Source organism: Syngnathus floridae, chromosome 18, assembly GCF_059516105.1.
Source record: "Syngnathus floridae isolate MCC-2025c chromosome 18, RoL_Sflo_1.0, whole genome shotgun sequence".
In the NCBI taxonomy this organism is placed as follows: domain Eukaryota; kingdom Metazoa; phylum Chordata; class Actinopteri; order Syngnathiformes; family Syngnathidae; genus Syngnathus; species Syngnathus floridae.
Window position 1 is genome coordinate 3,979,176 of NC_142430.1, and position 25,876 is coordinate 4,005,051.

The following is a 25,876-nucleotide window of genomic DNA, read 5'->3' on the forward strand; positions in this document are numbered from 1 at the left end:
AGACACAGGCAGATGACATTTACTTGATATATTTCACACGATTTCACACGTGATGGGTGTGCAGGATTCACATTGCTATGCAAACATTAATTTTCCACATTATGTCCTATTTAACATTGCAAATATTATGTGAAACCATGGCTGTGGCTATTTTTGTAACATTGTTACACAAATATTCCAACAAGGCAATCAGTACAACTTAAAAACAAGGAGAAAAAAAATCCTAGTGCCTGTGTCACTCACACATACACACAAACAATTTTGAGCAACAGTAAACATAAGTCTGAGGTGTGTGCATGTTGCTGCTTGAGTACAAAAAACACAAAAAGTTGAATAAGTTAACATGGATTTTAGAGATATCCCTTAAATAACATTGTTCTTGCAGAAATACTATGTCAGGAATGGGAAATCTGCAGCACATGAAACACGCATGGCTCCATCAGAACAAACTATCTGGACCAACAGGTAGTTATTTCAAAATATACACAAAAACACAAATATTTATAATTTTCTGTGCATCCATTTTTTTTTAAACACATCTTACATGAAAGACCCTGCGAAATTAATTCCGAGATTTGTTTCTGAATCCATTTTTGATGTAGTCATTTTCAGATGCTGTGTGCAGAATCTTGAGTGGAAAAACGAATATAGCGAAGCGCAAAGTCATTGGCAATTGGAATCACACTGAAGACAATTTTGGCTGATTCTCATCTTGATCAAACAAATCCCAGAAGTCAAAGGCAGGCTGTGTAAAATCCCTCGGACGGACGGCGCCCCCCTCTAGCCGATGATGGATTTGAGGACGGCGGGCTTCGAGAAGGGCCAGCAGTACTCGTTGGGCACGGGGCCGTTGACGTTGCACTCGAAGAAGGAGAACATGGGGAACCAGATGCGTGCCCGGCGGCTCTGCTGGTAGGCGTGTGTGTTGGCTAGCGTATGGTAGTACAGGAAGAGGCGCGTGGTGATGTAGAAGGCGATGAAGACGTCGATGGAGTAGTGCTCGTGCGCCGCCAAGATGAAGAAGATGCCAAACAGGTTGAGCACCCATGACAGCGTGTGGATGAAGTGCCAGCTGCGTGGGGTGTCTGCCCAAAAAACACAGGTTCGCCTTTAGACGGACGCAACGGTACCGCTGCACTTAAGCAGCCAAAAATAGATAGATGTTTAATTACGTTTGTTACCACTAGAGGAAGCCAACATACCACATTTGGAATCACTGTGACTGGACTTTAGGGATTTTAAATTTGAAACACGTCTATATGATGAAGAAATGAAGGTGTGCAACTCACACTCTGTGACAAAGAAGTTGAACAAGGTGATGACGACGGTGTGGCCGCTGAACATGTAGTCGCCACAAGTGTGTACGCCCGTCAGCGTCATGCCGAAGCCGCTCCAGATGGCCACAGCCCGCCGCAGCTTGGCCCACGTGTCGCCGTACATCTGCATGACAACACCGCTGATATCACCGCAGTTTACTGACGAATTAAACTTCCGGACGCGCTCTCGGCACCGATGTTACCTTTCCGGAGCACTGCAGGTGCTGCCCTGGGACGGACAGGGAGGTGACGAACATGGTGATGCAGCGCAACATGAACACCGTCCCCATGAGGCTGCACATGCGCCGGAGGAGAATTGACCTGCAGGACAAACAAGTAAGCAAATGGATGTTAAACTTCCCGGTGTCCCGGAAGCATGACCGTTTTTAGTGTTTAGTCAAGACACAAGATATACGTAAAGTTCTTCTCCAGTCAGTGCTGGTTAACGGTACCTATGCTTGTGCCACAGTAGAACTAGCAGCCAGATGATACACAAGATGACGCCGCAGGCCTCGGCCATGGCGAAGGCCCACGGGATTCGAGGCACGCTGTGGACAAAACAAAACCAGTCATTGATTTCTTTTCCTGTCCAGCTGTTTATACAAAACAGCGTTGTCGCGGCACGACAGTATTTTAATTACCATTGTGCTGTGTGTTTTACGCATAGAAACGACCGACCTGTCCAGAAATATGTCGGGGAGGGGCCGGTACGTGGCCATGTCGGGGACCCTCTCGTGCACGATAACCATGACGAAGGACGTGAACCCGAACACAAAGACCACGTAGACGGAGCTCAGCACCGTCTTCCAGTACTCGGGGTCCAGCCGCCGGGTCTGCAGCTTGTACTTGCCGTTAGTGTACTTCTGGTACTCCTCGCCGACAGGTGCCGTGTCGGCGCCGTCGCAGGCCTGCGCCGGCTCGCCGTTGCATAACCAGTCGCCCGAGCCGGTGGGCGAGTGGCCATCGAAGGGCAGGCCCAGGTCCTCCAAAGCGTCCAAGTTCTGCTTCTGGAGCTTGCGAAGGGACGCCATGAGGCGCTTGATGTCGCCCAGCACTTTGAGCTTCAGCGGGGGCGAGCGCAGGTCGTACTCGCTGAGGGCCAGCAGACTGCTGCCGTCCAGCCGGTGCTTGTGGCACAGCAGGTCCACGTAGTCGCAGAAGCCCTCATCCTTCAGCCACTCGGCCACGTGCTTGGGAGTCCAGCGCCGGACGCTTGGCGGGATCATTTCACAGGTGTCCGTGGCTGGAAAATGACAGTAGTAACAACAAAAAAACGAGAATGTTAGGCACAGAATACTGTAATAAAAGGTTGCCAAGTTGAAAAAATAATAATTGTGACACCGATAAATGTAATTGCTCAATGGTTAAGTGTGTGATCTTGCTGAAATATTATTAGAGTGCAACAAGATGTAAAATGTTGACGTCAGTACTATTTTAGGTTTTGTTATTACATTATTGGTGACTTGCTGGAAACATTACCACTGCGGTCAATAGTTAGCATTCCAATGATGCCTTGCTAAGTGCACACAATTAAGGCGAACAAAGAGGCTTTAACCACAATATGAATGACACGAACAAATAGAAGGCATGACAAAGGTAATATTTCTCAACGACGGAGACTAAAAAGTAGAAAAGGAGCAACCGAAGCTAGCTGTACATTTGCAAAGGCAGCTAGCAACGTGGATGCTAGCGCCGTTAGCTGGAATTTGGGGGTTCGCTCACCCGGGCTCAGTTCAACAGGACACCGGCCAGCGGTCGTGGCACGTCGGAATTGCAAAGGTCGACCAAGTGGAAGGTGCACCATACTATCTGTCTTGTTGCTTTTCCTAACAATAACATCGCGGTGCTCGTGTGGAATCATGTCACGCGTCGCATTGTTTACACGTCATACGGGAGCCGGGAGGGGATTTTCACAATAGTGAAATAGCGCAAGCAAAAACAATAGTCACACACAATGGCTTCTAAATATGAATATCCGTTTATTTGTGTCGTTACCACCAATGTTATTGCAATAATACATTGTTATTTAACTAAAGCTACAAGCTACCAGGGGTAATTCTTACATGGAGATGTTACACGGGGTTACAGTGACTCATTAAGTGCAAATTCTAATCATTTATTAACTTGTCTTGAGATTTTGATCAATGTGTATAAACACAACAGAACCCTCAAAATGTGACAAATGGTGTTCTTTCCTGCTAACTTGTTTGGTGTTTAAAAAAAAAAAAGAAAGAAAAAAGACTTGCAAGCTGGAATCTGATCCTGTCTTTGTGTGCGAGTGCTCCCGGCTGGGCTAAGCTTGAAGGAAGATGACACCGAAATTATTTTAGGAGACATTAAAATAGCCCAAAATGTTGCTGGGTGGATTACAGCCGAGGACGGCCTACATATGTCGTCTGGCTGGCTCGCAAGTAGACAAGTAAGTGGCTCATCGCTTGAATACTGACTTTAACTACCTCGTAATGCATTTGGATGTGGGACAGGCTGCAAAATGGCTTTACTTTTGGAGACTTCAAAATTTGAGAGGAAAAACAAAAAGTGTTTGTTTGTTTTTTTAAATACATGTGGTAGATTGTGTACAAAAAGGCAAAGTGGCGCATTCAGACTTGCCCAGCCACCCGAGGAGCTTCGCCAGCCTCCCGGATGCGTCCGCCAGATACGAGAGCCCGCCGGCGTCCCAACTCCAGAGGTTAATGTGGACCATGGAGGGCAGCGAGTGCAACCACATGGACCAGGTGCAGCCCAGGATCTTCTTAGGAGACATGTAAGTCGGTCCTGAATCACCAGTCGAGGAGTGTGCGTCGCTATAGACTGAAACTTTTCCTCTCGCTTCAGGTACGCCGCCAAAGACAAGCGCAGCCTGAAGGCGTACGGCATCAGCCACGTTCTGAATGCCGCCCACGGGAAGTTCAACGTCAATACAGGCGCCGCCTTCTACCGCGACGTCAAGGTGGCGTATCACGGCGTGGAAGCCTTTGACATGGTCACCTTTGACCTCAGCGTTTTCTTTTCCCGGGCGGCCGACTTCATCCGGAGCGCCTTGAGTTCGCCCACGGGTGAGTATTTCTCTTGAAAGCGCAGTTTTCCTATTTCTTCTTTCTTCTAAATTGTGTTCATGCGTGTGCAGGGCGAGTGCTGGTGCACTGCACCATGGGGCTGAGCCGCTCGTCCACATTGGTGCTGGCCTACCTGATGATCCACGAGCGAATGACGCTGGCGGAGGCCATCACGGCAGTCAGCATCAAGCGCAACATCGCGCCCAACCGCGGCTTCCTAGAGCAGCTGCGGGCGCTGGACGTCGAGCTGCAGTCCGCCAGGCACAAAGCCACCGGGGGAACTTGAAGACAGAGCAGAACAATTTGTTTATGTCCAGATACACATGTTTTTAAGTCAATGTTTTCTCAAAAATTAAAATTATTGCTCACATTGATTCAACTGTACAGCGTTTCTTCAAAGTGCAGCAGTGGAGATTGGCGCCTTGTGGGAGGTAGAAGCGTTCCAGCTCAAGTCAGTCATATCATCGCAGCCTGTAAAAATATCCTCGGAGTTACACAATCGTCTCTTTTGCCGTGACTCGCAGCCACCGAGGACGACCGGAGGGGTCGAAACGACAACTGTTGACGTCATCACATAAGCGGGCGGAAGCATGTGCGATCGACACAGCGACGACGAACACAATGACGTCACACCCAGCTGCTATGAGCTGGACAAGATCCTTAACCGGGGCTGCGTGGCGTACACCCCCTACAACCAGGTGTGGCCTGGAGTTTACATCGGTGACGAGTGAGTCAGAAATATCCCATTTCTGAGACGCGTTAAAAGCAGAATGTGGAAAAACGTATTTTGACTGCAACAGGGCGACGGCAAAAGACAAGTTGAAGCTGAAGCAGCTGGGAATCACACACATCCTGAACGCCGCCGAGGGCACATGGAATAACGTGGATACAGGCGCTGGTTACTATGGCGACATGGATGTGGTCTATCACGGCGTGGTGGCCTACGACATGCCCTCGTTTGACCTCAGCCAGTATTTTTTCACCGCCACCGACTTTATCCAAACGGCGCTGGCTGACCCTCAACGTAAGAGTGACTGTCCGACGGGAAAAGCAGAGCGCCGTGTGTTCGAAACACCGGTGGTGTGTTTGTGTGGCCGCAGATAAAGTCCTGGTGCACTGCGTGATGGGCAGGAGTCGCTCGGCCGCGCTGTTCCTGGCTTACCTGATGATCGGCAAGGGTGTGACGCTGGCGGCCGCTGCCGAGCATGTCAAGACGCACCGGAGGATCCTGCCCAACTGGGGCTTCCTCAAGCAGCTGAGGCAACTGGACGCGCAGCTCGCGCACGAGCGGTGGGACGGCGCCCGCCGGGTCGGCCAAGTCCAGGTGACATCTACAAGGGGCGACAAAATAAGCGTTGTCAACATTTGAGCCACTGACCGACTAACTCGGTTTTGCAGTAGAATGTTTTTACGTTGTATAGCTGCAATAGAATCTTTCATACATTGATGATTGAGGCAGCAATCATTACCTCTTCCGGAAACTCTTTTTTTATTTTGGACCACTTTTCTCCACAACTGAGATTCTGTCCTTGAGCCTCGTAGTTTGGATCCTGGTCAGTGTCATCTTGGCTGCCTGAAAGAAAACAAAGAAACTGGAATTAGAGGGGGGGGGGAAATGCATGCATCATGCTGACAAAGTGCAATAAGGGACTTGCCCCGCCCTATAGGTCAAACCTGGAAGGACACCTTCTCATAAGCTGTGGACAAAAGCACACAGTCGCTCTGCATGCAACTTTTGGCAAAGAATGAAAGTGTTAAAAGGCATTGTGCAAAATATCAATGAAAGTAATATCTTCTTTATTGTTCCATATATATAGCTCTAGATATATCATATTCTGGAGTGTACAAAGAGGGAGATAAGCTCACGTATGGGGACAGAAATCCGTCTTGCTTTATTAAACAGAAAGCTGCCTGGAGGAGTTGTTACAAAAAGACTTGAGAATTATACATACGTAGAGCAATAAAACCTCTCAAAGCGCAACTGAAAACGAGGCTAAAAGTTTGACATGTTTTTTTTTCTTCTTTTGCTTTTTTTACATTATGAGCATTAACAAAATAGAATTTCATTTTTCACCTAATAAAAGGCTCGGCATGTTGAAAATGGCTTGCTATTTGTTAAGCACGACACTTGTACAGTACTACTCAATGCACTGTCACTAAAGGAGAGACCCAAGCATGCTAAGGTTTGCCACGTTACAAAAAAAAAAAAAATAGGTACAATAATTTAAATGTACAAAGGCGCGACTATGGTACAAACTAAACGGTCTTGCGCGTGTTTCGCACTGTTGGACAGTTAACACACTCAACAGGTTCCACTCGTGAGCAGGCACATGAAAAATGGCTTCCGTGGGAGGCTGCTACGCGGCGACGGAAAGCTGACCTCAGAGCCTCGGAACCTGCCGCGAATTAAATAGAATTTCATTTCGTCTTCAACATCACCGTGTCGCGTCGTAAGGCTTCCCATCTTGGAGGAACAAAAATACTTTTTTTTTTTTTAAACACATGGCAGAAAATATTTGCATTCTTTCCAAGTGCTGCTGCTGGTTTTTGTCTTTAAAGAGCAAAGAAAGAAAAAAAATCCATATATTTATATAGACCAGTCACAAAAATGAAGAATATGTGCTTTGGGGTGAAATCTCAGGATGATGTTAATGAATCAAGAAAGCCAAAATCTGAGCAGAATCGCCTTAGAAAATTCAGAAATCTGCATTCTAGAGTGGGGTTGTGCCTCTATTGAAAAGTTTCTAGAGGGTCAAGTTGGGTGTAGTTTGGGTTCATCCTGAAACGTCACCCGAAGGGCCAACACTTCATTTTTGCGCAAAGACCAAGAAGAACAAAGGCCAACTCAGTGCATCTAAAGCCGGGAGGCGGCAGGTTACCGCCTGATGAAAGGCCCTTTCAACGATTGCTTGGACACGGCCGGGTTCATGTAGCCGTGGTGACCGGCCGGACTGTACATCATGTTGCCGTGCGGCGGCGCCGCCACGGACTGCTGGGCGTATGGCTGCGTTCCCATCATGCCCATCTGCATAGAGTACTGGGGCGACTGGTTCATGTAGGCAGCGGCGGCGGCGTGGCTGCCGTGGTAGCCGCTGTTCATCATGGGCTGGCTCATACCGTAGCCGTTCATGGCGTTGAGCGGCGCCATGTTCATGGAGTTGTAGGCAGGCGCCGGCATGATGTTGACGCTCATGTTGACCCGCGGCATGGCCGCCAGCGTGCGGGCCGGCGCCTGCATGGCCACGCCCTGGGGCTGCCGCGCATACATCTGCTGCTGCTGGTGGTGGTGGTGGTGCTGCTGCTGGTGCTGCTGGTGGTGGTGATTGTGGTGGGGGTGGTGGGGGTGGTGAGGGTGGTGATGGTGCGAGAGCGGCGCCGACTTGGAGCGTGCCGAGCCGTGACTCTTGGCCGCCATCTGCGCCTGGATGCGTTGCGCCGACGGCACGCCCACGTTGCGCTGGAGCATCACGGCCGGTGGCGGCGGCGGTGGCGTCATGGCCGCCTGCACCTGGGCGTTGGGATGGCGGTGGGAGCTCTGCGACAGGGACACCAGCCCGGAGTGCTGCGCGGAAAGCGAGGGGCTGTTGGCGTAGGATGTGATGGGGTGCGAGGGCGAGTGGTTGAAGGCCAGCGAGCGGGGGTGCTCCATGAAGGTGTTGGTGAACTGCTGCAGCTTTGCCAGGCTGAGGCCCGACGACTGCACGTAGTGGCCGCCGGCGTACTCGCCCTGGTGGTTGATCCGCTCGTAGAGGGCCAAGTTGGGGTTGCCCGACTCGGGGATGTCGGGCAGCTGCACGGCGGCGGCAAAGTTGGCGGGAATGGCGCACTGGGCGGCGGCGTCCTGCGAGACATGCTGATTGTGGAAGTTGTGCGCGGCGGCGGCGGCGTGTTGATTGTGCTGGCCGAGCTGATTGTGCTGCAGGTGCTGATTGTGGTGGTGACTATGCTGGTTGTGTTGATTGTGCTGATTGTGGGGGCCGTGCCTGGCGTGCTGCTGGCCGTGCGGGCCGCGTTGGCCGGCGCTGGGGGGCCGCTCGGTCGCCGCTGCCGCCACGCAGCCCTGCGGCGACTTGACGTTGCAGTGAGGCGGAGAGCTCAGGCTGTTCTGCGGAAGCATGCCGCAGGCACCGGGGTTGATTTGCTGGCTGATGGCGCAGCTGCTCTGGGCCAGCCCGGCGGGCGGCATGCCGCCGTAGGGGCAGGCACCCTGGGGGGGGCCAGCCCCGCAAACGCTACCCCCCATGGTGGAGTCGTAGCTGCTGGGGTTTTCGTAGTTCTCAGTGGTGCTCTCGATGCTGCCCAGGTCGCTGAAGCCGCTGTCCACCACCTGCTGCGAGTGGTCCGACACGGACGGCACGTCCATCATGGGGCTGGTCTCCAAGTTATGGATGGAGGGCACCGAGATGGCGCTGTGGTCGGGGCTGATCTGCGCGTAGCCCCCCGCCTCCAGGATGGACACAGCCGGGCTGCTGACGGAGCGCACCGACTGGCTGGGATGCGAGTGCACCGAGGAAAGTGGGCTGCTGAGCTCCGACTGCGGGCAGTCGTCCAAAGGGGTGACGGCGGCATAGCTGCGTGCCTTCCTGCGGGCGTCCTGGCTCTCCACGCAGTCCTGGAAGGCCGTGTCGCGCTCGCTCTCCCTTGTCAGCGACCGAACGGCTCGCGCCGTCTCCGAGTCTATCTCCGTGCAGATCGGGGGGCCGTCCCTGAGGGCGGGACTGAAGGGCGGCCTCTTGGCGGGCGGAGGCGGCGGCGGCGGGTGCCCCTGTGGAGGACTGGGCGGGCTCTCCTCTTCAGACTCACAATCCACAGCTGCCGCTTGGGCCGGAGGGAGCGGCGACATTTCTTTGGTTTGCACCTCTGCATCCCGGTTGCATTCCGGGGCGACGCTGGCGTCATCTTCTTGCCGACTTGACGCAACGTCCCCATCGTCTTGTTCGGGAGCTAAAAAACATTCACGCGTTTCCTTCGAAGCGTGTGACACCCCGAGGTGGCTGCTCTCAGGCTGCGTTGTATTCTCTTGGCTTTCGTCTTTAAGCGCAAACTCTGTTCTGGCCATCACCACCTCCTCCTCTTCCTCCTCCTCCTCTTCCTCATTGGGATTATCAGGCGACGCGGCGACTTCAGCGCTGCGATCCACATCTTTGGTCGGGGAGTCTGGCTCGTGCTCGCTATCTTGCCGCTCGTCATCTCTGCGCTCCGGCGAATCGTCGCCGTTCTCGTTCTCGGGAGACTTGCTGACGGGCGAGCGCTGCTCCGCCGGGCTCGGGGGCTCGGAGTCGAAAGCGGGCCAGGCCCTGCCGCCGTGGAGCTCTCTGTGCGTTTCTCCCCGCTCCTCCTCGGCCTGGATGAGGTGTCGCTTCGCTTCGGTGGGTGTTTCGGGCGGCGTGTAAAGAAGGTTCAGCTTGAAGCCAATTTTGCGCTCGTTCTTGAGGCGCCACTTGGGAGGACCTCGTTTGACTCCTTTGGGCCAGCCTTTCTTTCGCTTGACGGGACGAGGTCTGCCGGGTCTCTTGGGGGGGACGTCGGCATCTGCAGATCAAAATCATGCAAACCCGTGAGGCCCGTGCTAACCACTAGCGCAGTGTGTTGCTAATCGCCGCTCGTACCTTCGTTCCATTGTTGAAGATCTTGCTGCGGCTTGTCCTTGAGCCTCGGTCGACCTCTCCGCCGTTTCACAGGTGCTATCAGGCTCTTGCTCTGCTCCTCCTCCTCTTCTTCATGTTCCAACCGCGCCACGGGACCCTCGTCATCAGAGTTGTCAAAGGGCTCGTTCAGGACCTCGGTCGTCTCGGAGATGGTCTCTGTTGTGACGCTGCTGTTAATTCTTTTCCGCTTGCGCCCCCTCTTGCTCCTCTGACGAATAAAAATCAGAGTCGACATCAGCAGCAGTGAACACAAACTATTATCCACAGCTGCAGGTGGTGCGGGGCGGCTCCGGATCACAGCGGGGCTCCGCCAAAGCCTCGGCTGAATTCATGAATATTTATCCCAACTTTCATCTCGCCAACTAAGCGCGAGGGGGGAACGTTTTACGAGGCTCATTAGGCCAGAACTGGAGAAGATGTGTCATGACCACAACAAACAATCCAAGTTACCTTTCGTTTGTCCGGGAGGACGGGCGGCGAGCCATCCGAGTCCACGTCTTCATCTGCTTCTTCCCGGCGGTCGCGGTGGCCGAGGTTCGGCGGCGGCCGGGCGCGTCGGCTCCACGACGGAGCGTGGCGCCGCTCGTACGTCCTGTAGGGCACCTTGCAGTGCATCTTGGTGAGCGTCTGCCTGCGGGCGGGGGGGGCGGCGGCGAGGCTCCCTCGCTCCTCTTTCAGCCAGCAGCTGGCCTGCTCCTTCAGACGCTCAGCCTGAAAATGAGTGGCAAATGAATGAATGCCTGCCTGCTACACGCAGATCATCTAAAGAGCGCCGTCAAAGGCGCCCAAGTGATTTACAGCAATGTTGACAGTGAGCGAGTGAGCGGGCGCGCCGCCTGCTTCTGGCCTCCGCTTGAACTCGGCAGCTCATCATGCAAATGTTCACTTCACGCAGGCGCCGTCTGAGCGGGAACCTACATCCATCTCCGCCTCCCGCTCCTCCTCAGACAGGACGCCGCTGAGCGAGGTGGCGCGCGACCAGCGCAGGGCGTCGGGGTCCACCTGGTGGCGACGCGGGGCGGCCCGCAGCCTCTCCACGTGGCCGTGGATCAGTCCTTGTTTTCGGATCAGCACCACCCTGAATCGCAGACAACAACAAAATTACTGAATTACAAAAACGCCCGACACCAGCTGCACAAAGACGAGAGTGAGAAAACTTACCGTCCGCCCCGTCTGTCAATCATGCCCAGGTGCTGCAGAGTGGCAGCGATGTCGTGCGGACACATCCCCGTGGCCCTGCTTATGCCTCTGACACTGACGTGTTTATCCGGCCGCCGATAAAGATACTCCAGGAGGACACTTTTCCAATACGCCAGGTAGGATAAGCGACCCAGATCTGACAGCGGCTTCTCAGGGGAGCCCGCTTGTCCTTCTTGCCTGGTGAGAAGGTAACCTAAGAAAGAAGGAATTAATTTCACTTCAAAGACAAGTAATGAGGATACAAAGACTAAAAAGTGCATTTGCCAGAATCTGTCTCCTTTGTAAAGAAAGGGCCATTCTTAACAAGGTCCCTTCGCTCCGTTCCTATCAAGAGGAAAAATCTGTTCATCTAAACAGCTCCACGGCTACATCTTCCAATAAAAGCTGCCAATTCAGCTGCCTTCAATCTCCCTTAATCCTGCCGTCTTTGTTACCGCCGCGCTCTCAATATCACAGTGTGTCTCAATGGCTCCCCAAAGTGAACAGGAAATCAAATGCGCCATTATCCGCTGTGCTTGAACAAAGCAGATGTGGAAATTCTCTTCTGGCAACTGACTCGTCGACTACGCTCAAACCTAAATGTGGTGGGCACAAAATATGTGGCTATTTTATCCCTCTAGAGTGGACAAAATAAATGAAAAGGAACTCACTGAAATCAATAAGGAAGCGTCCAAATCCTTGCCGCTGGTACTGAGGCATGATCATGATGCAGGAGACGTTGTACTTCTGCTGGCAAAGCTTTTCCTGCCAGGAAAGGGATCCAGCGTGTCAGAGAATTTACTGCACTTGGCATTTCTTTTTTTCCTTCCAGATTTTTGCTTACCTTGGAGAAGTAGCCCACCAAATGACATCCCTTGTGGTCGTTCTTGGTGAGGATGTAGAAGAGGAAGGGCTCCACGTCATAATACAAGGTCTTGTGATCCAGGAAGAGCTTGGCTAACAGGCAGAGGTTTTGGCAGAACAGCTTGCTGACATTTCCGTCAACCTGAGCGGGGAGGACAGCAGAGAGTCGGTTTTGCGTTTTGCGCCACTGTCGACAAGGCCAGGCTCACCTCAAAGACGGAGAGGCAGTCCTTTCGGTAGATCTCGTTGGCCGGTGGGTGGAACCAGCCGCACTTGTTTGCGTGCCTCTGGAGGATGCTTTTGCTTCTCATGTACTTCAGACAGAACTCGCACAGGTAAAGCTTTTGTAATCTAGCAAAAGACACGAGGAGGAAAGCTGCAGTTTCCGCGGCCAAAAAGAAGCAGCGGACGGGGGCGGCGTTTGGGAAATACCTGGAATATTCAGGCGGGTACGGTGACGAATACCAGGTTTGCACTTCGTACTTGCCAAATTCGATAACGGCCGGGCGTCGCGTGGCGTCCGCATTCATTTGACATCCTGTCCTCTGTTAGCCACAAGAGAAAAACAAAGTCACAAATAAAGTACGAGTCGATTTTTGTTAAGCGAAAAGTAAAAGCAGTCCCGGTCACCTGCGCGGCGACGCGTCGGACGCTGCCGAAGGTCTCCGCGTCCTCGTGGGTCACGTGCGCTCCAGACATGGCCGCCACTGAGGCAGAGCGGGCTTCCTGTCTCGCCCGCAGCTCCCCATGGTGGCCTATCACATAGCGAGCAGCACAAGGAACAAACGGTGAATCATCTCCTCGCTGCCTTCCATGCAAATGCGCTGGTAAGCCGCCGCGCAGCTCGGGTGTCTCGGGAGGAAATGTTGCTAATGCATCATCTTTGCATGTTTATGTACGAGGGGGGAGAAATCCCTCATGGAATGAAGTGAAACTAAATCACTAATTGCATAACGGCTTGGGTGTGCTTAGTCATCCTCCGAGAGCCAGCGAATTGACAAGCAGAGGCAGCGAAGGCAGCGCGGGAATGGACGCCGATGAGCCATGCAGGCAGGATGTCAAATTTAGGAGAACGCTATTTGGGCTACTTTGTAGCATTTAAAGATTCTGCTGCGAGGAGGGTGACTCAGCCACAGTGGCTTACAGTCATCATGTCTTCTGAGTCAGTGCGTGAGGCGAGGTTGCGGATGAGATGTGATGACGGCGGCCCGGACATGACAATGGGTTGTGTCAAGGACAGAGGAAGGAGGGAAAGAGGGAGGCAGGGAGGAGGGTTAGTGGGCCATGCGCCATGAAGGATGGAAGCCACGTCAACTCCGCAGCCAAGTTAAGAAAATCATTCAAATTAGGCAGGAGATGAGTCCACGGGGGGGGGGGGGGCGCCGTATCGGCGCCGCTCGGTTGGTCGGGAAGATAAATCATGATTGCAAGCGTTGAACAGAAAGTCAAGAAGCAGCTTTACAAAGTGTGGAGGCTTTTGGAGGGCCTTGCTTACCATGATTACTCTCTGGCTTAACTCTCGCCTCTGTCAAGTCTGGCGAGGGGGGGGCTCCCTTCGGGGGGCTCACTTTATACCTCAGCCTGCCTAGCGTCCTGTGCTTTTTAAGGAAGGGGTTGCGCTTGAAATGGCCCAGCGACTTAAAGGCGTGTCCTCCGGGTCGGCCCGACCCGGCGGACGTGGCGCCGAGCCGCTTTCGGCTAAACTCGTTCTTTCTGCGGCACTGGGACGCGTGGGTAGAGTCCCGCTTTTGCGGCGCGCGTTTGGGCGGCGCGTAGCACGCCAGCCGCTTTTGCCGCGACTGTCCCTGAGTGGCGTAAATGTGCGAGAGTCCGTCAAACAGTCCCTTCAGCTGGCTGCTACTGCAGAGGCTTCCCAGGGAGGGAACGCTCGACTGGCTGGAAGAGCTCTGGGGCGAGTTTGCCGACGTGGAGCCGGCCGACACCTGCGAGGGCGGGCTAAATCCCGGTGACGTCAGGGCGGCCATCTGGTGACCGGCGGCGACCGGTGCGGCGAGCGGCGGGGCGACAGCTGCGGCCACGTCGCCCGTCGGGCCTAAGCGTTTGCTGGCGGGCGAGTCACCGGCTGCGGCGCGCGAGCGACGCCCCACGGGGGAAGGGGTGAAGAATTTGGAAAGCCCGTCGATGAGCCCTTTGGTTTTCTTGTTAACGCCGAGCGCAGGTGGCGTGGCGAAGGAGGGCGTGAGGAGGGGAGTGACGACGGCGGCGGTGAAGGGGGAGGTGGGAGTCGGGATGGTGTCTGGAACTCCGGCGTCCTTGGCAGATGCGCCATGACGGGATGAGGTGCGCGCGCTAAACTTGGCACCCCTACCGGGCGAGCCTCTTCCTCCGAGTCCCGCCGTGGAACCGTCGCCACTGCTCGGACACCTACGGGCAAACGGCACACTTTAGAAAGCACTTCGCAAACGCAGCTGTGCCAACGAGCCAGTTCGGGCGCACATACGTTTGTTGCGTGAGCTTGTTGGTGGGCCGCGCGGCGACGGGCTTGGCGTATCGCCGTTTGATCTCGTCTGCTTTTCTGTGCAGCAGCTTCTTTGCGTTCTCCTTGGGCCTGCAGACCTGGCACTGCCACGTTCCTGGAGGACATCCAAACACACAGGCACACTCAGCAACGGCTTCGATCTGATCGTCCACCTAAACGGACTTCCGAGACTGGATTGACAGGCACGGCGAAGCCTCACCTTTGGGCATTGCGGACACGGGCGGCTCGCAGCACTCCATGTGGAAGCCCCGGTCGCACCAATCGCAGAAGAGCATCTGGTCCTGTAGGAAGAGCCCACACGTGTCACCGACGCCTTCAAAGTGCTGCAAGGCAAGGCAAGGCAACCAACCGTTTGGTGGAAATGAAAGGAGGAGAAAATGATGATGAGTGAGCGCCGGGTGGCTAAAAATGGCCACCAGGTGACAGCGTTACTCTAAAAACATCTCGCTTGACTTTGTTTGCGTATTCTCACAAAGGGCTCTGTTATTTCGACAATTGACAACAGGAACGTTTCGAGAGGCCAAATGGGAAACTGACTTGGCCTTCACAGGCACCGAGTAGGAAATCAAGCAAGCAAATCTATTTTCCTCAAGTCCCTCTGCGCTATCAAATGATTTGCCGCGTAATTAAATGAAACAATGACTTAGTGAATTTGTCCAACAACAATGACTTTTTGGCAGAGAAGGTGTTTGGGCAACTTACCGCATTTCTCCCTTGGATTCGGCAGGAACTGCACGTTTTGCATTCGATGCACTGCCACCGTAATCGTTTCACTCGGGAGGTCAACTCGGGGGAGAACTTGAGACACGAGGGATGTCCTGGAGGAGCAATTGAAAAAGGCAAACGGGCGAGCCCTTTTAATCAATGTTGCCACCGCAACCTGTTTAAATATTAACACGCCCGGCGCCAAAAACTGGCATCAGCGGCATGCGCGGTATGTCATATATTTTTTTCCCCCTCCTGCTCCGAACGCAGTCTGATCAACACATCCGAGTGGCTAATTGCAGATAATTTGATCCTAATGAGGCAGAAAACGCAGCGGCGCTGGTATCTAACAGAAGTCGATGCGTGAAAGTCAAAAAGCCCCGCGTCATGCTTGTAAAGCCGCCATTTGTGTACCCTTAATGAAAAGCACCTCCACGCTATTTACGCTGTAAAAATGTCATGCCGGCAACGATCGCTCGCGATAGTTAAAGTAATTGTTTCTCCCACGCTGGCAAGCGCAAAAATGTCAGAAAAAGAAAAACGGTCAATCAAAAAAGTTGACTTATGAGAGACGTTGATTGACTTACCGCTGCTCCCGCAGTCGGCGCAGGACAGCAGCTCCTCCGGACGTTTGTCTCGGTTGGACTCTTTTGTGCCAAGACAGAAACTGCAGATTGGGATGGGGTCCACCCGCAGCTGAGAGGAAACACAAAACGGACGAAGTGTTCAAGTTTGGTAGAATAGCAACACTTTGACACAGACTAACAATTTTTCTGGACAGTGGCGTTCGGATGTCAACTCGAAATCCAACCAGCTGTGCAGATCTGAAAGGGACTCCCCCCATGTTTAAAAATGACGTCCCCCCCATGTTTAAAAATGACGGGAATGAAAATGCCATCACATTGGTTTGGCTCCGCTTCCTGACCTACAGACGGATGCTGCTTTGCACTCCGTGTCAATTAGATGCGGGTTGGGGCGGGGTACTCGGGCTGTTTACTCCGGCGTCAATGATGACTCTATTTTCCAGTCGGCCTAGTCAATATTTGACAGCGGGCTCCCACGCGGGAGGCTGACGGGGAATCAAATGGCTCGCTCGTTCGTACCTTGAGGATGTCCCTCGGTGGCACAAAAGTCGATTTCCGTCACCTTGCCGACAATACAAGTGACAACACGGCTGTTGAGTTGATCGACGCTATTTACAGAAGAGGCACAATCACGTCTTTGTCATTATGAAATCATTTTCAGATGCGTAAAACACAATAGGATCACTTTGCTTTTGTGTTGTAATCAGCACTTTTTTGGGGGGTTTTATTGCAACTGTGTGCTTTGCTCGTCATTCTTTCTTCTTAATGTGATGTGAAACAAATTTGAAATGTTTTTTTGTGGGGGCTTGCAAATGGCAATTAGAATGTTGTTAAAAGGTCTTTGCAGCTGGGAAGCAGCTAATATCAGCGTAATGGTGACAGAATGTACTCAAATCATCTGACACTTGTGCAGCACATGAAGACGTTTTGGCTTCTTTTAGTCATCTTGTGTTCCGCTTACATAACTTATTGCTTCTTCATGTGCAAAAAGTGTCACACGGGGTTGGAGTTGATTTATCTCCTTGAGATACAGTTCCTTTGAAAGGGATTATGTTTATCTTTGCTCTTCTGTAGGAATTTAAAAAAAAATAAAGGACGCGTTTGATCGGAAACAGGACTGGAATTAAAGTTAAGCGCGGGCTGCTGATAAAGATCTTTTGATTGGAACAGACAAACATGTTTTTTTGCTCTTGGCCATTCTTGGTTGCCATGCTTTATAAATGATGGTCTTTGCCCCGTCCAAGCCCCCACCCTAAAACAAAAAAAAAATCCACAGTACCATCCAAGGCTAATAAAAACAAGATGTACGTCATCTTAACGAGCAACAGAAAGCAGCGACTACAAAGACTTGCATTGATTTGTGCTCCAAACACAACATGTGCCGAGAGGTCGCGACAGCGAGCAGCCAATGGCCGACTCGGAATCGGGCTTCAAACCGGCTTCATTTGCAAATCGCTCTGCTCTGAATTAGCGTCTGCTACGTTTTTCCTTCTCCCTTGCTGGTGCTGTAAAAAAAGAAAAATCTTTTACGTGTGACCTAATCCGAGCACAAAGAATCTTTAGGAGCATTTCCATTGGCGCTTTAAGGCAGGCAGCGGTGGAGACTGCCCTTGGGAGACAATTTACTTATAGCGCAGGCGTAAATGCCGACAAACATAGAAACACCCAGAAAGCGCTCCGGATTTTTGGACTCAAGACAACAAGTCTGGATCCAAGAACATTTTAGACAGCGTATCATCTTCCCCGCGATCTCCTCATGTCATCTGGGAACACGGCTTAATTCCTGCTAACGGCAGGGCACATAAAGCAAAAGGAGAATACGGCGCTGATGATTTTCTCGGGGCAGTCTAAATTAAGTGCATGACAGGAAATGACGGCGCATGAAAAGAGCAGGCTGTCCTGAGCGAGGGGGTGGGGCTCGCGCCATTACAACGCCACCGCTGCTGCTGCCGCTGCTGCCGCTGCTGCCGGTGGTGGAAAGAGAGCTCAAGTGGTTGCATAACACAGTGGGGGGGTTGGGAGGGGAAAAAAAATCCAATTCCTCGCCTTTGTTCCTGGCACAGTCTCTTCAGACTCTTTTAAACGGTGAGCCAACAGTGCTCTTTTCCAGCATTGGCGGCGACGTACCTGTTTTCCTCAACACATCACACCAAAAAATTAAGCAAAAAAGGTGCCAAATAGAAAACAGACGTGAGACCCATCTTAGTTATTTTAACTTTTTTTTTTCTTTTTAGACGCAGAGGGCCCTAACCACAGACAGTCACAGAGATGTGGTTGCAGAACTGGAGGTGTCACTTCTTGATTATTCACTGTGAAACTGGCGAGGAACGAGGCGGTGCTCTCTATACGTGCACATAACCTCCATGCCGCCACTCATCTCGAAAAAGACAGGAAAAAAAAAAACTTTCACACTCATCACCACACTGCCCAAGAGCTGCAGCTATCGCGAATGCTACAAGTCTGATTTAAAAAAAAAAAAAAAAAAAAAAAAGTATATTTCATTATTAAACGCGGTATGTGCAATGAGAGGTGCGTATTTTTTTCCCCCCTACCGTGCTAAGAAGTTGCACAGTAGCTTTTCAACTAGCGACGCGTGCAACAGCCCTCCTCGAGTTTGCTCAGCTCTTTGGTGTCCGACGGCGAGTCGTCATCGAAGGTGATGTTCTCGTCAGACGTGTTAAAAGCGCCAAGCTGGCGGCGGCCGACAGCCTCGCGCCACCGTGTGTCGCCGACCACCCCCGAGGCGCTAAATACGGGGAAAACAATGCAGCCTGCAGGAATTTGGGACAATCCTTTCGTGCCCCTTGGGGCTAAATTCAATTTAAACAGCGTGGAAACGCTCGACGTGGGAAAAGACTCAACCTTGCACATCTCCCTCTGTGTTGCTTGGAATTGTCTAAAGAATATTGTGTCTCACCATAGCCTCTTTGAGGCACATTAGTTGCCAGCCGTCCCCCAAATGATATATAATTCAGCGCAAGGCGGCCGACCACATCCTTTCTGGGTCACTTTGGCTGGGCTTATGTAACCTGTGGGAAGCCGACAGCAAAGTGGCGACCACACAAGCGCTACACCGCACGACTTCCTGGCTAGTTGCACTCTCTTATACGACGGAGATCGGCAACTACCAAGCAAATTAAGCGTTGGGTCAAGTTAAGGCAACGACAATTTGATTTAGGTTAGTTGCATTTTCGTCCTAATTTTATTTCGCTCTTTTAATTCAAGTTTACCTGTTCCCGCTCATGGGGTAGCAGCGCCGCTGACATCAACGGCGAAGGCCTGGCCATGGGACACCTGGGGGTCCCTCCGAGCTGGTACCGCGGGCCATCTTTGAACAGCCTGCCGCTGTTGACCGAGCGCTTGGCCGCCAGCCGCAAGCGCTGGCGGAAGGCCGGGTTGTCGGCCGCCTTGGCGAGGTCCTCCTGGTTCCTCAGGTACCTCTCGATGTTCTTGAGCGAGGAGCCGTGCGTGTCGTCCAAGCCCTCGATGGCCCTGCGCAGGATCGTATTCCAATCCAGGTGGCGGAGTTCGCCAGAACTCCATATAGATTCCTTTGACGGGATGGGCGAGGCGGGAGGCGGGATGGACCCGGTACTTGCCGGGTCCTTGTACGAGGCGCTCCCCTTGTTGGTAACCTTGAGGATAGAGCCATCGCGAACGCTTAATTCCAACTGTTCCAGGACCGTCTTGCGGTCCAGTCCATGCGATGTCCCCACCGCGTGGGAAATCCTCTCCTCCGAGGGCCGCTGCTTCTGCCTCTTGATTTTCTGTATGGCCTCCAGAATCCACTCCGTAAACAGAGGGTTGGCGAGTTTCACCATGGTTGGACCGGGAGACTCACAAAAACGTTATCCATGCGGAATCCCGCCTGCTGCCAAGCGCCAACAGGTACATCCACATCCTTTGGCGAGGTCAAAAAAAAAAAAGATATGTTCCACAGCGCCGTCCAAATTGGCTTGTCAAATTCGTATTGTTAAGAGGACCGACGACGGAGGGGAAAAACGGTCAGTGATAAATTCCACAACCGGCCTTGATGATGTCCCAAAATCTGACAGGAAAAAAAATAAAAAACAGTGGTAATGTGCACTTGGAACTAGCCTATAAACGAGACAAAGACAAATGGTTAGTAATGAATATTGCAATTTTTTTCCACATACTCTCGAGTCAAATTGACACAGGAGGGTTATTGCAGTTACTGAGAAACAATCGTAAATCCAGTATGACACCAATTCTCAATCAGATAAGAGCTAGTATCTTATAAGAACTGTGCATAATGTTCAAATTGTGCACAACGTTGCACTAGCTTGCAATATTAAGAAAGTGGTGCTTTGTAAAGTTATAAACAATTTAGTGGGACATTTCACTCTCCAAACAAAACCTGTAAAACATCGTTGCAGAAGAATCAATGCAGGAGCTTTAATATCAGTATGCCACTAAATTCTAAATCTGGGGTAACTTCATCATGTTTAGACGGAAACTTTGCGTTTAGGAAAGAATAAAAAAAGTCTCCAAGTTTGGCTTTTTTTTTGGGTGACATATCCACGAACGCGACAAACTCCACGGGCATAAACTACCGCACCAACGTTGTCACAGACGTCCGACCACCGAAACGAAAGGACGACAACAAGGTGGTCCTCGGGGCTTGAAGCTGCCCCTCACGCCACTTTGTTTTTATCTGTTTTGACAGCTCAATGGCCGTCAAAACAAAATGCACAACGCCAGTCGCACAATCGATGCTCGCTCCCTTGACAGCTGACGAGCAAAGCCCTCAACAAAACACAACAAGTCAGCGAGTAACAAACCTTGCGCTCCAAGTGAGTCCGATGTGGACAATAACATAAAAAAAGAACAAAAACACGCGGCGACTCCGCTGCATAAAATGCCAGGCTTAAAAAGAGTCGTCACCTAAACAGTCGCCATTTTGTTCCACTGTTGTAGTTTACGGCGAATACGACATGACGCTGATTACAATCCAATGGAGTCTCATTAAAGCTCTCCGACACTAATGTGCCCTCCCCTAACAACTTCTTTATTGGCCGGGAAAGGAGCATATCCGATGGGTGGTTTGATAAGGCGCCTGTCAATTTTCACAAGTCGGCCGGTGCCATTGGCTAGCCGAGCTGTCACTTGACGGGCGCTCGATCCGCCCTCTTAAGGTGGCTGAGCACCACTTTGCGTAAAAAGCCGGAAAAACGCTTTTATTCACGTATTTGTTTTATTAAGTTCCCTCTTGCGAGGACACCGAGTGAAACCATTGCCATTTGACACCATGTTACGGCCTCACGAGCCGAATATGTTCATCAAATAACATCACGACGCCGTTCCACCTTAACGACGCATTCCTCCTTGAAACGCTTCAAAGTGGCTCGTTCATTTTTTACGCTCTTAAATGATGCATTACGGGGATCTTGCATGGCGTAAACGCCGATAAAAAAGTGGGACAGCGATCCTAGGAGGCGCGTTTAACGACTCCGCAGGGACGATCGGGTTCAAATAAAAACGCGTGAAGGCTTGTCGTGGAGGCGACTACCGTCAGCACCAGCGGCAGCACCTCCACCTACCTTTTTATTCTTTCCCCGCCGTTAATTCCCTCGATAATTCCCCATAAACGCCCCATTAAGCGGTTTCAAAAACGCACGGCCTGTGGGGTTCTCCGATCTTTCGGCGATGACATGAACGTCCCGCACGGCGCATGTTGCGCAATGCACGCACGAACGCACGAACCGTGTTTTATCGCCATTAAACTCGCAAATCATCCCTGCAGCCAAAATAGTGCAGAGTTGCATGCATAGAAGACGCGGCGACATGTTTTTACCTCCTCCAAGTTTTCCAGAGTGTTCTCGTCTACACGATGACGACGTGATGACAAAATGCTGAAGAAGACGTAATCCGAGATGCAGAGCTCGCTGCGTGGAGAGCAGATGATAACAACTAATTGAAAGGTTAATCTACATAGCAGCCTGTGACAAAATGGTACCCTCCCTCTCCTCCTCCTCCTCCACCACCCCCTCCTCCTCTTCCTCCCTCCTTCCTTTTTCTTCACTGGAGTGGTTCACATATAATATTACACTGTAGGCACTCACCTGCACAATCCATTGAGTGCAAATGCACAAGTCGGATGTGACATGAACAAGATGTTGACTTTCTTCCAATATTTGAACACGAGAGCAGTGCTTCCTAAAACTTTTTACACCACCAAAAAAAACTTGCCTCTTCAAGTATCACAATCAAAAACAAATATTGAGAAATTATTCAAATCAGATCAGGAACCGGATTTTGTTTTGCTTTTCTTGAAATACATATTCAAGTGGAGAGTATGGTCCTCAAGGAAAATATGTATAAATAAATAAAAAAAGCTACATAAAAACTGAGAACCATGCAGAGAAAACAAATCTGCTGTGGCTGACTTAACCAAATAAATAAAATAAATAAATACATTATGACAATTATTTGTTTCCACATACATTGTATCCAGGAGGAGACTACAAGTTGGCCTGCAACATTTTTTCTTTTCAGCGTTGGTCGGCCAGGGTTTGCCACGTTTCCACAGACACGTCGTTGAATGTGCGAGCAGTTAATTAGCCGCAAATCCGACGTGCGACTGCCGCCAGTGGGGGGCAGGTGGACAGACTCAAAGAAAAGAAGGGGGCTGCCGGGTTTCCCCATCAATGTCAAGCCAGGGGCCCCGGCGGCTCCTCCATCATCATTCCAAATGGACGAGCATGTCCTTGCCAACTACCACACAAACACTGGTGCCCATCTGCTGAGGGTCTCACAGCCAGTCGCCAAGTTGATAATGCACATCATTTGTAAATCAAATCAACTTTCCCCATTGAAATGAATGAAAATACCACATTTGCACAACTTTTTTTGAGAGGGTGCCCCACATTTTGGTAGCACATTGAGTGTAAGAACTGCAATGGCTCCACTGCTCGGGTTAATGGAGCGAGGCAAGAAGTTCAACTGAGAAAGTGAGAGCGGCGCAGAGGAAGGAAAAAAGGTGCCTCCATTGTCATGACATGATTATGTCTGCCTCCCTTTTTGGTGTTTGTCTTTTGCCATCTGTCATTTTGAAGGAGGCCAATGAGCCAGCTGCCATGTGAGTGGCCATCTTGCCCAATCACAAATGCGCACCCCCCCTTCCCGCTTCCTTCCTCCCTCCCCCCCATCTTTTCAGGACTCATCTGTGCGGAAAAAGCGGCTTTTGAGGTTTATTTTATTTAAACAGATGTGGTTGTACTTGGGAGTTTTGCGTACACTCAAGAGTTTGACTCAAAAGTACCATTGGATGGACATTTATTAGCGCTTGCTCCCAGGATGCTTACTGTGAGTAGAAAATAAAAACGACGTACGTACATAAAATCCCAAAGCTCACGCACGCACGTATGCACGAGCGTATTGGTCTAGTGAAAGTCGGGCTTCTCCGGGAAGGTGCAGCCTACTCGGCGGATGATGACGTTGGCGGCGTAGTGTCCCGCTCGGATGCACTCCTCCAGGGGATGCTCCTGGACCAGCGCCGACAGGAACCCTGACAAGTAAAGAATGCACTTAACACACCGTATTTATAAAAAAAATTCCAGCGTACCTCCGACAAAGGCGTCTCCAGCTCCATTCGTGTCCACAATGTGGTTCTGGTCAATGTCCAGCACGGGGAACATGGTCACCTTCTCACCTGCGAACGAAAAAAAAAAAACATCTCGCATTTAGTTCTTGTTAAAAAACAACAACAACAACAAAAACAACAGGTGTGCTGGGCAAAACACAGACGTGTTAAATGAGATCTAGTTTTACTATTTGTTTTATTTATTTTTTGCCACCCAGAGGTTCTGGTGCAGCCAATGTCTATAGACTCAAGAATCAGCCTTGCGAAATTGGTGTCGTTTTCCTGCGGGGCAAAACACACACCAACACGACACAATGTTCTTAAATCAACACAATAATCTCTTTCTATTCGGCAGTCAGGCGCTGGCAATTCATCGCACTTTTCACGTTTTTTTTTTTTTTTCCCCTTCCTGGTACATTGATGACAAATACCAACACAAGAGGAGGAGCGGCCCCTCTTCAAATCATTTGGACACAACAAATACCGTTACGCTTAAAGGAGACAAAGTCGACGCTTTTTATGCTTGCCGTCGGTTTTGACCCGTGGCAGGAATCCCCTCAAACTAATTGTCCATATCAAACTCCTCCTAATTTATTAATAGCCTGACTGGAATTATTCAATAGACAAATCAGCCTTTATCAGTGTCATAGAGAATAGTTTTTTTCATAGGGCTTTTTTTTTTCCGTACAACCGTCACACGCATGTCACACGTATGGCTTTTGTCACGTCACCGCTGACAACGAAATTGTGCGTCTTCTCCTAATCGCCTCATTAGGCCTCTTGTGTGGTGCCGATTAACACAGAGAAGGTCTTTCAACAGGAGTCTCTTTGAAATTAGTCTCAATTAAGCCCTTTATTAGGCAGCGTTCTTTTCAAAAGCGCCAACCAGCGGTGAACAAAGCAGATGAACGTGCAGCGCAGACGCTCCAGTAAGTGCACAGCTTCCACAAAATGATTGTCTTATTTTTAACCTTGAAACAAAAACACGTTTGGTCAAGGCGTCTTTTTCACCTTTGTCTGGAACTGCACAGTTGAACAACACCCTCTGTGTGAGAAACGTCTTCCTCTTTTTCTGGAACGCTTCCCGTTGCGCGGCGGCCAAAAAAAAAAAAAAGAAAAAAAATGGAAACGCAGCGAAAGGAAGAAATTGCCTCCTTGGCAAAGGCGAAACGTTGGGAAAAGAGTCGACACTGAATCGGCTTCTCTGCGGCGGCGTCAACTTGAAAACATTACACATGCCTGTAATTACCGCAACCGCCGGCACGAGGAGCCTCGCCAAGGCGTATCCAGAAAGACGAGACGTGAGAGAAAACATTTCAACGTGCCATGCCAGCGTCACTTTTTTTGCCGCTAATTGATTTTGGCTAATGGGGCGCGGGTAACGTCCTTCCCCTTCGATCCTTTAAGCGATTAAGGTACGGCAATGCCCTCGCATACGGGCAAGGAGAGCCGCAGTTAAAGAAAAAAAAAAAACTAGCCTAAAAGAGAAGAAGCCTTGGAAAAAAATGTCTGGAGTGCATTCAAATATTGTGAAGTACTTGCCGGCGTGTCGATTCCTTTTTTTTTTTTTTTTGGACATCTGGTGTCAATAGTGCAACTTCAAAGTCGAGGACGCCTGACGGCTGCAGTGGCCTCTTCCGTGTCGGCCATCTTTTGAGGCCACACATCTGTCGTGGACGTAGACGCGCGACCGCAAGTGGGGCAAAAGTATTGCGGTTGGGCGAAAGTATTGGGACGAATTAGAACGGCTCGTAAATATTAGGAAAGGAAAATAAACACGTCAAACTCAGTGGGAACATTTTTGGGCACCTACCGGTGGTGGCCACGGTGTCGTCCTTGCCCTGCGTGAAGACCACCACCCTGGGCCTGGCCGGGTTGTCCTTGGGCAGGTTTCTGGCCAGCCTGGCGATCTCGCCGATGTCTTCCGTCTGCAAACAAATATCCAATTTAACGAGGCGCCCAAGCAGCGGAAATTCATCAAGTGCCGAGGATCAATACGAGGAAATGATCACAAAAGCTGAGTGGGTGGCTAAAACAAGCACACACTATTGATGGCAATTCCTTGGAAAAAAAAAAAAAGCTTTGTGCCGTCAGTGAACTAAAGTGACTGAATTCTTTCATTACTTGTGTGTATTTGTTTTGACATTCAACTTTTCATAAAAATGCAGTATGCTTGCCTTTTGACGGCGACGCTGAAAAACTGTTGAGAAAATGCCATGTTGCTTTATTATGAACTCGTCGTGATTTACAAGCACGGCAGCCCAAAGGCGAGGAGTGATGAAGCATCCTCAACACCGTCGGGGGGGTCCTCCAAAAACTAACCCAAAAAAAATGGCGTGCCGTTGAGCTTTTCCACCTCTAAACGCTTTCCAAGCGTCATTTAATCAGCCCCGAGAGGTCCGCGGAGGCTGAGGAAAAGCG

General features: G+C 51.0%; 5 protein-coding genes across 11 annotated transcripts in view; 2 read left to right on the forward strand and 3 right to left on the reverse strand.

Moving 5' to 3' along the window:
• Positions 1-13: 13 nt before the first annotated feature.
• LOC148382291 (sphingomyelin synthase-related protein 1-like) lies at positions 14-3,223 on the reverse strand. Its single transcript, XM_088359225.1, has 6 exons — positions 3,039-3,223; positions 1,995-2,559; positions 1,769-1,864; positions 1,520-1,637; positions 1,290-1,440; positions 14-1,085 (listed from the first exon to the last, which is right to left on the reverse strand). The coding sequence occupies exons 1-6, from the start codon at positions 3,175-3,177 to the stop codon at positions 781-783; spliced, it is 1,374 nt and encodes a 457-aa protein (XP_088215351.1). The 5' UTR covers positions 3,178-3,223; the 3' UTR covers positions 14-780.
• Positions 1,378-4,746, forward strand: LOC148382292 (dual specificity protein phosphatase 13B-like). The gene is made up of 5 exons (XM_088359229.1): positions 1,378-1,652; positions 1,786-3,735; positions 3,888-4,080; positions 4,152-4,372; positions 4,444-4,746. Exons 3-5 carry the CDS (start codon positions 4,010-4,012, stop codon positions 4,656-4,658), a joined length of 507 nt encoding a protein of 168 aa, XP_088215355.1. The 5' UTR covers positions 1,378-1,652; positions 1,786-3,735; positions 3,888-4,009; the 3' UTR covers positions 4,659-4,746.
• Positions 4,656-6,483, forward strand: dusp29 (dual specificity phosphatase 29). Its single transcript, XM_088359228.1, has 4 exons — positions 4,656-4,803; positions 4,897-5,099; positions 5,173-5,396; positions 5,473-6,483. The coding sequence occupies exons 2-4, from the start codon at positions 4,963-4,965 to the stop codon at positions 5,739-5,741; spliced, it is 630 nt and encodes a 209-aa protein (XP_088215354.1). The 5' UTR covers positions 4,656-4,803; positions 4,897-4,962; the 3' UTR covers positions 5,742-6,483.
• kat6b (K(lysine) acetyltransferase 6B) lies at positions 6,235-21,832 on the reverse strand. Of its 6 annotated transcripts, none has more exons than XM_088359220.1 (17): positions 21,668-21,832; positions 19,083-19,950; positions 15,856-15,964; positions 15,266-15,381; positions 14,763-14,886; positions 14,525-14,657; positions 13,559-14,448; positions 12,694-12,818; positions 12,496-12,608; positions 12,273-12,414; positions 12,044-12,205; positions 11,871-11,964; positions 11,182-11,413; positions 10,939-11,098; positions 10,471-10,731; positions 9,982-10,228; positions 6,235-9,904 (listed from the first exon to the last, which is right to left on the reverse strand). In XM_088359220.1, the coding sequence occupies exons 2-17, from the start codon at positions 19,671-19,673 to the stop codon at positions 7,248-7,250; spliced, it is 6,156 nt and encodes a 2,051-aa protein (XP_088215346.1). In that variant the 5' UTR covers positions 19,674-19,950; positions 21,668-21,832; the 3' UTR covers positions 6,235-7,247. The 6 variants fall into 6 exon arrangements, with proteins under 6 accessions (XP_088215346.1, XP_088215348.1, XP_088215347.1 ...); XM_088359222.1 differs by having other exon boundaries at positions 19,083-19,900; positions 21,668-21,829; XM_088359221.1 differs by lacking the exon at positions 21,668-21,832 and adding an exon at positions 20,655-20,987 and having other exon boundaries at positions 19,083-19,900.
• A 1,299-nt stretch (positions 21,833-23,131) lies between these two features.
• Positions 23,132-25,876, reverse strand: part of LOC148382295 (adenosine kinase-like) — a 29,162-nt gene continuing 26,417 nt past the window's right edge. For both annotated transcript variants that reach the window (XM_088359227.1, XM_088359226.1), the window contains exons 9-11: positions 25,269-25,383; positions 23,438-23,524; positions 23,132-23,380 (exon numbers count right to left, since the gene is read on the reverse strand). In XM_088359227.1, coding sequence (XP_088215353.1) covers positions 23,256-23,380; positions 23,438-23,524; positions 25,269-25,383 — 327 coding nt within the window. In that variant the 3' untranslated portion in view covers positions 23,132-23,255. The remainder of the gene's footprint in view (positions 23,381-23,437; positions 23,525-25,268; positions 25,384-25,876) is intronic.